Source organism: Diabrotica virgifera, chromosome 5, assembly GCF_917563875.1.
Source record: "Diabrotica virgifera virgifera chromosome 5, PGI_DIABVI_V3a".
In the NCBI taxonomy this organism is placed as follows: domain Eukaryota; kingdom Metazoa; phylum Arthropoda; class Insecta; order Coleoptera; family Chrysomelidae; genus Diabrotica; species Diabrotica virgifera.
In genome coordinates, this window is record NC_065447.1 from 45,431,659 (window position 1) to 45,445,178 (window position 13,520).

Below are 13,520 nucleotides of genomic sequence, written 5' to 3' on the forward strand. Positions count from 1 at the left end.
TTATATAAAGAGGTTTTGAATGAAACAGATTTGGTCGTGATTTGAATGTCGCGTATTAAAATCGCTAAAAATAAATTGTACAAATTAGATATAAATTATTGCTACTAATAAATTAGTAAAATCATAACAATATGATACTAAAAATATACTATACCTATGAGAGAAGCAGGATTATCCCCAGTACAAGCAATTGTTTTACAGTTGGGATTAAAGTTATATCGATCCACATAATAGGGCGATACATTCCCCACAATTGTTGTCGATGGTACAGGATCCCCTAACTTTTCGGCTAAATTTGATCCGCATACTGCAAGCAACGTTTCATCCCATTTTTTCGTTTTGATGTTCATCAGGTTCATTCCCGATCCGTCGGATATGTCTATTGGAGCAATTTTTCCAGCGAAGAGAGAACACACGAAACTGCTAACGAGAGATATTCTCTAAAAGAAGCATTCCAAAAATGTAATATGTTTTTGAAACGGTATAATATTAATAGTTTTTTGTAGATTACAACAGTAAGAGTAAGAGATAAAAAGAAAATAATATCAACACTCTTACCTCTGAACTTTTATAAGCATCTGGTCTTGTTTGATTTATTTTACATATTTGAGATCCTGTGAATCTTTCATAAGCTCGAGAACCTGTAATTTCTGCTAATTTCTAAAATCAAAAATAAAATTATTTATAAAAAAAAAATATTTTTTTAGAAAAAGTTTGTTCTAAAATTTATGTGGGATTCGTTAAAGACAATAGTAATAAAAGTCAGTGTGATGTTTAACAGTTTTAATTATTAAAATAGACAACTAAAATTATAGATACTATTAAATTGACGAAATGTAAAAGTGTTTGTGTAATTGCGACCAAAATTTACGTGTTCTTGTTCTTACAAAAAAAAATGTATTTGGAGATAATTGCGTCTAACCAATATTATAACCGGCTTTTCATAGTACCCGTCTTAAAGCGTATTTTTCGATTATCCCAAATAACGCGTCTGTCGTGGTTCTGATGTTAAAATCGACTGCCTATCGAACCCCCACGCTAAATAAAATTCTCTTGCTGCTAATCTCCCTCTTCTCATGGTTTAATTCGCTTTCGTGAGGACTAACCTATTAAAATTTGTTCAAAGGGCTCTACTTGTTATTTTTATGTCTTAAGGACGATTGAAAATAAACACAATCTTCTCACCGCCACCCGTCGGTTAGTTCCATCCATCTGTCCACACATCTGTCACTGTGGGCGTCGACGGACGTTCGTTTCGTGTTTGTAATAATAATTAAAGAAAAAATATATACAGTAGACATAAAAATATAAGATGAAATATTTACAATTATACATTTATATGTGCTTTACTGGAAGCAATTGTTTGAAAATTACTTATATTAAAAATATATCCTTTCACTGTCGGTAAGATTAAAAGACCTTCTTCTTCTTTAAGTGTCATGCCCAAATTTTAGGCGTAGGTTGGATAGCCATATATAGTTTACAGCACCCGAAAAGCTAGGGGGGCACGGCCCCCCTGCCCATGTTTCGGAGCCATGAATATTACTTCCTACCAATTTCTCTTTTCCCTCGATCTTTACGTGCAGTATTAACAGCAGTGTCCAGTATCTGCTACCTCATTAACCTTCATGATCCAGGTTTCACATCCATATAGCAATACTGGATACACATAACATTTTATGAACTTGATTCTTAGTTATAAGTTCAGCTAAGAATTGCAAAGAATAGATCTAAGTTTCATAGATGCTCCTCTTGCAATTTCTATACGAGTTTTAATTTGTTCATCAAAATTTAGTGCCTCGTTGATCCAACATCCTTGATATTTAAAACGGTTAACTTTTGTAATTGGCTCCTTATTGACAATTAGTTGCATAGGGCCAACGTCTTATTCACTAACCAGAAGTAACTTTGGCTTTGATATATTTACGATAAGTCCGGTATTTGAGCATTCTCTAGTACTCGATCTATAAGGAATTGAAGATCTTCGATACTATCAGCCATGATCAACTGTGTCATCTGCATTGCTGATGTTATTAATAGTTTCTCCCCCAATTCTAATTTCTCTGATTTTTATCGTCTATTTCAATAATTTCTAGATACTCAACAGACTAGCATGTTGAACCCTATCAAACGTCATTTCAAAATCTATAAAGCAGACGCAAATTGATTTCTGTACTTCCCATGATCTTTGAAGTAATATTAGAATTGACAACAAAGCTTCTCTTGTTCCGTTGTTATTAAAAGAAGATGAGCCATCTAAAAGAAGATAGTTCATAATATCATACATACCATTGGTCCGCCTACAGCTTGTTCCAGTAACTGGCACTGTTTGGTCGTACTTGAGTCCATCCATATCGGACTGTTAGCTACAGCAAAAGAATGGGCTAACTGTTGATGAAGAAATTCACCAGGATTTAAATTTGCTAACGTTTGACTAGCCCCTCTTTGCCAATAAACTGAACCATGTTGCTAGAAAAGGTAATACATAAGAGTGTGGTAATTCTATATTATAGAAGTCATATAGTCCCCCAAATACTATGTAAAATGAATGAATGGAAAAGTAAAGTATTTTAAATGTGTGTAAAATATTTAATTCCAAGCTGAGACTTTACTGTGTGTCCTGCCCAGTTCCAGTTAAGCGTCGTGATTATTTCGATGACGTCTTGAACTCCTGATCTTTGCCTGATTTATTGGTTCGTTATGTGACTTTGAGTTTATTTGCGGATTTTTGGATTACTTCACTTTGGATTTTAAGAGAAAACAGTAGCGGTCGACAGGTAGCGAAAACGCGTTCCAAGATTGCGGCTGTAATTTTAAATATTTTTTCGAGATATTTGGCACATGTATTCGTAATATAATAAAGAATGGCGGTACACAGCCCAATTTGAAAAATATATTAATATGTGGAAATTACCCTGTAATTAAATACAATATTAAAAAACGAACCTGTACCGCCATTAAGAAGAACAAAAAAATACACTTTCTTCAAATAAACTTTTTTATCTGATGCCTAGATTTTGTGTCATTTTGGAACTACTAAAATTTTTTATTTCATTAGTAGTTCCAAAATGACACAAAATCTAGGCATCGGAAAATAAGTTTATTTGAAGAAAGTGTATTTTTTTTGTTCTTCTTAATGGCGGTACAGGCTCGTTTTTTTAATATTGTATTTAATTACAGAGTAATTTCCACATAGTAATATATTTTTCAAATTGGGCTCTGTACCGCCATTCTTTATTATATTACGAATACGTGTGCCAAATATGTCGAAAAAATATTCAAAATTACAGCCGCAATCTTGGAACGCGTTTTTGCTACCTGTTGATCGCTACTGTTTCCTCTTAATTCATTCTAATAAGTTTTTTAAGGCATAGATACACCCAGTGGCGTAGCAAAATCTGTCGCCCCCAATGCGACATGTGTCACAAAAACTTATATGTGTTATGCCCAGTAAATGAACGTGAAATACGGCGATATCGTGTAATTTTCAATGTCACCACTGAAGTGGTCCAGTCAATACCTACTACTTTTCGAGTTATTTACGAGTGAAAATGTTCAACATTGTTCAACAAAAAACCACGTCTTCAGGCGGGTTTTCGCATATAACTCAAAAAGTAAGTAGGTACCTATTCGTAAGTAAGTAGCAAAAATGTAGCTTATACAAAAATGAAGTCTATCGACCAAGTAAGTACAAATTTGTAGCTCATGAAGAATTGTTCTTATTTGTCAAATTCCAAATCGAATATTTCAACATGAAATAACCAAAAAATGGAGCACTTTTCGTGGAAAACTCATTAAAATTTTTTAGTGTTTAATAGTTATTTATGATATAAGTGTTAAAAGTACACGTTTAAGGCACGCATGTGAAAGTTTGCAGAATGAGCGATAGCGAGTTCTGCAATTCACATGAGTTCCTTAAAAATGTACTTTTTAACACGCATATCATACAATATTTTTTCTACAAACGTAATTACAGGACAATATCTACAAAAACTTTTACTTGAACTTGACTGACATTCCATTTTTATATTTTTTTGACATTACATCAATATTGTCTATACGGTCAATACGAACTGCAGTGCCTTAAAAATATTTTAAAGCACTAGTGCCTTAAAGTAGATTTTTTAACGCTCGTATGAAGTGCTAAAAATTACATTTTTAACACGGTTGTAGAAAAAATAAGTTTTAGGTATTTTTACTCTTTATAAAAATTTCTATCATCAAAACTAAGCGAGTTTGGTACGCTCAAAATACAGTTGAAGTCTTTTTTGGTAAACAAAAATTGTGAAAATCTCCCCCTATTTAGCACCTCAAATGAAACTAATCACTACTGCTTTAAAAATTACTTAACTTTTTTTTAAATGACCTGTAAGTTTCACCAGGTCAAAGTGCTTATTTTTGAATGGATTTTATTTTTATTTGAAGGGGCTCTAACACTCTTATTATTAGGACTCTTTTTATTTGAAAGGGCACTAATTACGAGTGTATGCACATTGTGAACAGCCATATCTTAAACAATTTTTCTTTACTCTTTGAGATTTTTCGCATCACTAATACTGGGCGGATCCAAGACCGATTTTCGGGGGAGGGGGGGGGAACATGAACTTTTTATGATATACCTATGCATAGCTTAGGTTACCTCACACTTTACCTCGTCCAGCACAACCTGCACTACCGTTCAGCACAAAAGATAAAAACATTCTTCTCGTAGGAAGCGCGATATGTGTTTAAAACAAAAACATTTGAACTGCAAATTTTAAATTTATATTAGGTTTGTTCTAGCATCAGTTTCAAACGGTTTGAAACCATCAGCGAATAGTGGACCAGCGCGAATATAGAGGGGATAGCACTGGTGACTGTATTATGTTCTCTCACTGACCAACTATTTGCTGACGGTTTCTGACTAGTTTGACTGTTTGCTAGAACAAACCTAATATTGTACATGCTCGAGGGCGGGATCTCTGAGCCCCCCTCGAACTTTGAGAGTAACTCGCTTAGATTTGATGCTAGAAGCTTGCTATAAAATGCGATAAAAATGCTATAAAAAAATGGAAATAAAGCTCATTTTTAAACATTAAAAAAAGTTTCAATGAGTTTTCCCCGAAAAATGATTCGTTTGTTGGTTATTTCACGTTCAAATATTCTATTTGAAATTGAACGAATATTTTCATGAGCTACAACTTTCCTATTACTGTGTCGATAGACTTCATGAATAGGTACACCATTTTTTTTTTGTTTCTTATAAGCTACATTTTTGCTAAAAATATTTTTCCGATTATTTCATTCATAGGAGATTCTGACCAATAGAAAGCTACAGAAATAAAAATTAAACTGATAATTTTTGATAATTTCCCTTCGTCAAGTATATTACGTCAGATGCCCTTCGTTGCTATGAAAAAATACATTCAGTGACATTAATGACAATTTTAATGTTTTAAAAATTATAAAAGTGATGACTTTCAACCGTCAAATATTTATAACAACTGTGTGTTTAATTGTACTAATTTGTACTTAAATAAATTACAATAAAATTTTGGTTTTGAACAGTTTTGTTCATGAAATAATAGCAACAAATTGCACTCGAGCTCTGAAATTAATATAGAATTTTTGCCCTCGTGACACGTTGACATAATTTCACTCGCCTTAATTAAAACTGTCAAAATGTCACTCGGGAAAAATTCAACAATTTTAGAGCTCTTGTGCAATTACTACTGATAATGTTTAGATAATATTTAATTCGATGAAATACTTATTTTTTGAGTTATTTGCAAAAATCCGCCTGAATACGTGGTTTTTTGTTACATACGATACATTGTATCTATCTGATGGGCAACTTTATTTTCAATACTGCAATTGATTCATTATACATTTTCAATAATATAACAATAACGCATTTTTACATATTATTTATTAGACGACAAGATGGGGCCCCTGACATATTGGGCCCCCCTCGCAAGCTTCATGCTGCGGGGGCCTCTGTTACGCCCCTGGATACACCGTCTTTAGTCATTAGTCGCAGTACCACGATGGTGACTGTTAGTATGGTGTTTGCATAAATATTAAATATGATTGTTGTTGATAAGATTATCTGTGACGTTTTTGGACTCTTCTATAAGATTGTTTCAATTGTATTGTATATTAAAGGCCGTTATCCATTTATTGTTGTTAAGGATTTACGATCGAGATTCAAGCTTCAGCCCGATCATTTGAAAAATAAAAAGGCCAACGTCGTACTATAAAATTCTACAGAATCTACGACTTGTTCTTGAATAAACTGGTGTCTGATCGGCCTATGGAGGAGCGGTACGGCAAGGAATAAGGGCTTGATAATGATAATGACAACAAATAGAGTAGTAAAAGCAGCGGAAGACGGTTCTCCAATAGGAAGACGATCAGTGGGAACACCAAGGAAACGATGAATCGACAACTTATTGGAGGCTCATTGAAAAAACAGACAGAGTGATGTCTATACAAAAAGACGAAGAAAAAGAAGTATTGTATATAAAAACATCACTAGCATAGTCTGTGTTATCTAATATATTTCTAAATATTAAATACCTTCTAAAACTTTTAATATTTGTGGATATGATAAGTAGATCAATCAGGTCAGTATAGAATTTTGCTGCTCATAAAATCCGATAATGACATACACGGCAGAAACACGACCCGACACAGAGAGGACAAAAAGATTGCTCGAAACAGCGGAGATGAAAACCCTCCGAAAAATCAATGGTAAGACTATATGGGACAAAGCTATAGAAGTACAGATATACGAGGAGATGCAAGGTGGAGAACATCACTAACTGGGTAAGAAACGGAAGAGTAGAATGGAATGCCCACATAAGCCGAATGACCACAAATAGAGCAGTAAGGACGGCGAGAGACGGTTCCCCACTAGGAAGACGATCAGTGGGAAGACCACGAAAACGATGGAACGACAACTTACTAGAGGCTCATTGAAGGAACAGACAGAAGTGTTATGTCTATACAAAAGAAGAAGAAGAAGAAATCCGACAAAACATTATAAACTTACCTGTCCACTTCCTGAGATTGCTGCTATTTTTGAAAAATTGATTCCTGCCACTGTTAGCTTGTCCAGCACTATATCAAGGGCCTTTACCCACATTAAAGTGGGAGAAGTGATGTAGGCATTGTTAATTTTATCTATAATCGCGCCTCCTTGGGTACGAAATTCAGGTAAGTCAGAGTCATATATTACGATTTGTTCCGCTACAATTTCTAGTTTTTCGTTAACTACAGCAGCCTTAAGCTAAAACAAAAGATAAAAATCCTTATTATAACAGGTGATTCAGTGAAACGGTACGATTTGACTTCGCTGCTGACGATAAAATAGAGGAGCCGCGGGCTTGCGACGTAAACGTTGTGAATCTAGAGAGTGGGAAGTTTAGTTATCATGGAGACGTGGTCTGGTGAACAACGTGCATTTGCTGTGAAAGCTTATTACAAAAATGGTGAAAGTTTTGTGCGTCTACAACGAGCATTTCCTTTACACTACCATTTGCCGCCCCGCGCTGCAGTTCCGTCTAACATGGCTATTAAGACTTGAGTTAGGAACTTTAAAAGTTGTGGTTCAATATCACAGAAAAGAGGTGACAGTGTCAGAACTGCTCGCACACCACAGAATATTGAAGCGGTGCCAAATTCATTACATAATGTCGTAGCAGGGATCTTCGAGGACTCGCGTGTAATGAATTTGGCACCGCTTCTGCAGTTCTGACACTGCCACCTCTTTTTTGTGATGTTGAACCACTACTTTCAAAGTTCCTAACCCTAAGTTTTGTAACTTGGTCTTGTAAACGGGACGGCAAATGGTAGCGTAAAGAAAATGCTCGTTGTACATGCACAAAACTTTCACCATTTTTGTAATAAGCTTTCACAGCAAATTCGCGTTGTTTACTAGACCACGTCTCCATGATAACTACATTTCCCACTCTCTAGATTCACAACGTTTACGTCGCAAGCCCGCGGCTCCTCTATTTTATCGTCAGCAGCGTTGTCAAACCGTACCGTTTCACTTAATCACCCTGTATATGTAGTTATTATTCTATAGTCAAAGTATATAAAAGTCAAAGTGATATAATTGTAAAAACAATAGAAATCCGAAGATTTCTTACGTTTGAAACCAATTCGGGAAAATGCCAAAACTATGATTTCTTTAATTTTCAACGCAAACATACAATAAAAGAAGTGACATGAGAAATCTTCAAATTGCATTCCATAACACGTCAACTTATTTAGGCAAAAACCCACAGCGAACTGATTTCTAGTACTCATATTGCGTGAGTAAACGAAAAATACATAAGACCGTTAAGATTTCAATTACAGTCAAGATTCAATATTCAATACAGAGCTCAAGAGCTGTAGCGTCTTTTGCACATTATCTTTAAAAACAATTGCTAATAATATGACAGATAGATTTTGTCAGAGAGCTTATCGCAAGTTCGCTCTGAGGATTCCATAAGGATAAATTACGAATATGCGAATGGTGGTGCTTTGTATTGAAATTAAATCCTAACCGTCCTTTCACACACAGTGGCGGCGCAAGATCATAATTTTATGTGGGCAAGATACATTTTGAGAGGACCTCTGATGGCGCATAAAGACAGATTTTTTAAAATAAAAAAACATGTGTGATTTTCATTATTAATCTTTTACTCATGCAAAATCTAGTCAAACTTACAACAAACCTAAAAATATTTAAGATATTAAGGCCAACAAACGTTAAACAACAGTTTAGTATAAATATTACAGGAACAGAAATTTTCTACACTGCTGAATTGTTTAATTACGTGCTCGTAATCTAGCTTGGATGCTATATCAGCCTCGATAGACAAAATTGCGACTGCAGAAAGTCTTTCCTGTGACACCGTACTCCTTAAATTCTTAAATAATAATAATTCTTAATGAGTTTTAATTTCGAGAAGCTCCTCTCAGCGGAGGCTGTACTAATCGGTATTGTTAATAATATTCTAATGACGATGTAAATGTTTGGGTATATTTCTTCTTTTATAAGTGATTATCTGTAATGTATTGAAGCAACTGTTTCACATCTGTTATAAAGTTAGGTAAATTAGGGGCCATTATTTGTAATTCTTCATATAATTCGTAAGGTTGAAAGTCACTGCTCTCACTCACTCGTAGGATTTTGTGTAAATCTTAACATTTTTTAAATATTTGTCCGTGTGGAGTATTTTTTAATTTATTTATATCATACAGAAAACCGAAATTTTCATGATGTTGATTTAAAGCCATAAATCTCAAATCCATATTGGTAATAATCGAATCAAGCAGTGTTAAAAAATTTGCTTCATACCGGCTTTTGGGACACTGTATAGTGTATAAGTTGATTCTCTCGCTCATAATCAAAGACCCTTTTCTTTTTCGCTACTCTTTTATTTTTAAATTCGTTCGGCAGATAAAAGGTTTGTTCCAACACAACGAAAACCGTTATGAAACGATCACGAAACTGCGCGTAGTGAGCAAAATTATACGTTCCATGGGTTATTTTGTTTACTACGCAGTTTCGTGATCGTTTCATGACGGTTTTTCGTTGTTTTGGAACAAACCTCATAACAGCTTCTGTTAGCATGAAACCAACAACAGCATGAAAACAAAATCGTCAAATAGTTGCGGTGTACGGGGGGAGGCAGTTGTTTGACGAACGGGGAATACCCTATTTAGTTTTGGGCAGCGATGTGCATGGAAATTCTTCGCTAGCGATGGGAAGGTAATTTCAGGGAAATACCCTTTTTAGGACAGCGGTGACTTGCAATGCAGCGGGATTCTCATGAGCGAAATCGACGCAAGCACTTTTTTCGTCGCGTTCATGGCTTAGGGTTAAGTAATAGACGGAGAGGCAGCGCTGAAAAATCTCTTTGAATTTACTAAAGCTATATTTTTCACAGTTGATTACTGTGAGTGTGTAGAGAAACATACTGCGGTCGGTCAAGCGAAACGTAGAACAGGGGTTACTGAGAGGGTATCAAAGTTGCTTTCCTACGAAGGTAATTAAATCCGTGTACTAAGGCTGAAAATCAGTACACACATTCTAAATTAAATATAAATAAAAGTTATTATAGTCGGTCAGCTGTATGACGGGACAGAGCCGGTCGGTCGGCCCCAATAGTCGATTGAGGAAGTGAAGCATTTTGGCTCGCAATTTTTTCGTCCAGCATGTATTTACTTGAAATTTTCACAGAAGGTAGGGAATAGTCCAAGGATCATTTTCTATATCAAGCCGATATCATACGCTAAATCTTTGGGGGTGTTTGCCACCCTATCTCGGGGGGTGGAAATTTTTTTATTACATTTTAACCATGTAATTCGATGGAAAAAGTGATTCTAAGAAAAAAATGTTTTTTACATTTTCTTCGTAAAACTAATATTTTTCGAGGTATTCGCGCTTGAAAATAACAGTTTTTCGACGAAAAAATCGACTTTTTTAGAGGGTTTTTTGAGAATACCTCGAAAAATATGCATTAATTCAAAAAAACTGTAGATATTTGTATCTTTTAGTAACACAAACCAAATTCTTTTCCAATAATATCTTTAAGACCAATACAAACCGAGATACGGCATGTTAAATGTTAGCTTTTTTCGTCAAATGCATAATTTCAAATATTCAAAGCCAAGTAATGGGAAAAATTTGCATTTTTAGAGGAAAACTTACATAATCTTTTTTCAAGTATTTAATTAGAACTTTCAGAAAAAATAATAAAAAGTTTCTAGCATGAAAATTAACCGACTTATAATCAAAAACATGTCGGTACCTGCTTTTCTGTACGAAAAAATCAGTGAAAACAACCCCCTAACTACATTCCTAATTCAAAATTGGTCTTCACCTTTCTGTAGTTCCTTTTATATTTATATTATCAATACACTCAAGGAGTTTGACCTATTTAAAATGCCTAAAATTTAAAGAAAAATTGATTTTTTGCAATTTGGTATTTTTCACCTTTTAATTCAAAATATCTCCGAAAATACTGAAGATACGAAAAAAAATATAAATTACTAAATTGTAGCTTTTTTCATGAATAAAAACCCTGTTTTTCATTGCAGTGAATAGTTAGCCAGATATAGCTGTTTAAAACCTCTATTTACCAGCAAACACCGCCTTATTCGAGCCCTTTAAACCCGCCCCAATTAAAAACTAATGAATATTACGGAATTTAATTTACACAGTCTTATAGGTCTTTAAAGGTCCTACAAAATCATTTTTGAAGAAACTTTTTATCGCCAAAAATATATAGAATATTTTTTGAGGTATTCTCAAACAACGCTCTAAACAAGTCGATTTTTTCGTCGAAAAACTGTTATTTAGAAAACATTTTTTTAGAATCACTTTTTCCATCGGATTACATGGTTAAAATGTAATAATAAATTTCCACCCCCGAGATGGGGTGGCAACCACCCCCAAGGTTTTAGCGTATGATAGCGGCATGATATAGAAAATTATCCTTGGACTATTCCCTACTTTCTGTGAAAATTTCAAGTAAATCCATGCTGGACGAAAAAATTGCGAGCCAAAATGCTTCATTTCCACAATCGACTATTAGGGCCGACCGACTGTCTCTGTCCCGTCATACAGCTGACCGACTATAATAACTTTTATTTATATTTAATTTAGAATGTGTGTACTGATTTTCAGTCTTAGTAAATGGATTTAATTACCTTCGTAGGAAAGCAACTTTGATACCCTCTCAGTAACCCCTGTTCTACGTTTCACTCGACCGACCGCAGTATGTTTCTCTACACACTCACAGTAATCAACTGTGAAAAATCTTGCTTTAGTAAATTCAAAAAGATTTTTCAACGCTCCCTCTTGGTCTATAATACATAAATCTCCATGGCGCGAGGCCTCTCGAACCGCGAGGCCGTGGACGGTCGCTCACGCCCTATGCCGCCTCTGTTCACACATTAAGAATTTGAAACGTGCAAGGGTTAGAACGCACGATGACATTCCAATGGTGGCTCGTGCAATCACATGGAACCTTTCTCATTACACGGTGCGGCGCGGCGGTCGGAACGTTCGATGTAATGAGAAAATTTCCATATGATTGCACGAGCGAACTCATCGTGCGTTCTAACCCTCGCACGTTTCAAATTCTTCATGTGTGAAAGGAGCGTAACTGTCTTTCGTGATATAAATGTATCACTACACAAATAACAAAAGGATTTGTAATATTAAAGGGATTGAAACAAGGATGTTGCTTGTCTCCTACTTTATTTAAAATATACCTCGAAAGTGTTTTAAAAATATGGAAACAAAAATGTAGAACAATGGGGATACTACCCACTAACACTATGGCATATATTATACTCTCAACCTTGCAGACGATTTAAAGAAAAAACAAAAATTTACTACAAGTTTGTTGATCAATTTAATCAGCCACAACTCCAGACTATTAATAGATTAATTATTTCACATCACTTGCAGTTTTTTTGTTTGTCTATCTTATTTCTATAAAGAATAAAACATTTTTGAATTGCTTAATGCTTATCTAAAAAAAAGTACCTATTTAACTTTAGAACTGATTGTTTAGGCAATACGTAAAGTATCCTTAACAATAGTAACCTATACTTATTGTACGGTTATAGAGTATATTCCCATAGGTAAGCTGGTTAAGAGTAGATAACGATTTTTCATATGTAATTTAAAGTATTATCTGCATAAATGGCACAAAGAATATTTGCTACGAGAGGTATATGGTTCAAAATGCATACAGTATCACGACTAATAAGTTATGTTCACATACATGTAGAGTACTTACAGTTTTATTCCTTGATGACGTGTCACATCAGAGCTCTGATTGAATTCCATAATCCATTTGGTTCATTTGTAAGGCACTCACTAATACGCTAAATAAATCATCGTCGATAATACTGAGCAGATTGAATTATCTGAGCGGTATAAAACGATAGCAAAAAAAGCCGGTAAAATGCGGCCTTTTTACGAATAGCGGGAGCGTCGATAGATTAGAGATGATTCTCGTTAGGAAGCTTTTGACGATCTGCCCCGGCGAGGGGTTCAAATGCGAGTCTCAACAATAACCTGGAGTTTCCAGAAAGGTTACATAAATACTACTTGAATTTTAAGTAATCAGTAGTACAGGGGCGTAACTAATTATTTTAGTGAGCCGTGTATAATATATTTATTGTACATATTGCCGGGGGCGACAGGCGAGAGAGATGGCCTATATCACCTCGAAGAGAGGGGATTGGCAAAGATGTGCACAACGATAAGAAATGTTTGAAGAAATTAGAGTTTATATACACAAGGGGTAACAACGATAAAATGGAGGAAAACGATAAGTTTTCCCCCTAGGGATAGATTTTAATCTTCCAGGGGAATCACAGCGATTTTCGTAATACCACGAAGAAAATCACCGTGAGTAGTGTGAATCTTGACAGTACGAACTAGACCATCCTTACCAGGCAATACATCTATTACCCTGGCAGTTGGCCATAAGAGTGGAGGAGTACCATCCTCCTTCAACAGA

At 35.0% G+C, this 13,520-nt stretch overlaps 1 protein-coding gene across 4 annotated transcripts in view; it reads right to left on the reverse strand.

Moving 5' to 3' along the window:
• The window catches only part of LOC114326144 (xylulose kinase), a 154,871-nt gene that overhangs the window by 20,530 nt on the left and 120,821 nt on the right, over positions 1-13,520 (reverse strand). For all 4 annotated transcript variants that reach the window (XM_028274390.2, XM_028274393.2, XM_028274392.2 and 1 more), the window contains 4 exons: positions 7,034-7,270; positions 2,290-2,469; positions 559-660; positions 155-440 (listed from right to left, as the gene is read on the reverse strand). In XM_028274390.2, the coding sequence (XP_028130191.1) occupies positions 155-440; positions 559-660; positions 2,290-2,469; positions 7,034-7,270 (805 nt within the window). The remainder of the gene's footprint in view (positions 1-154; positions 441-558; positions 661-2,289; positions 2,470-7,033; positions 7,271-13,520) is intronic.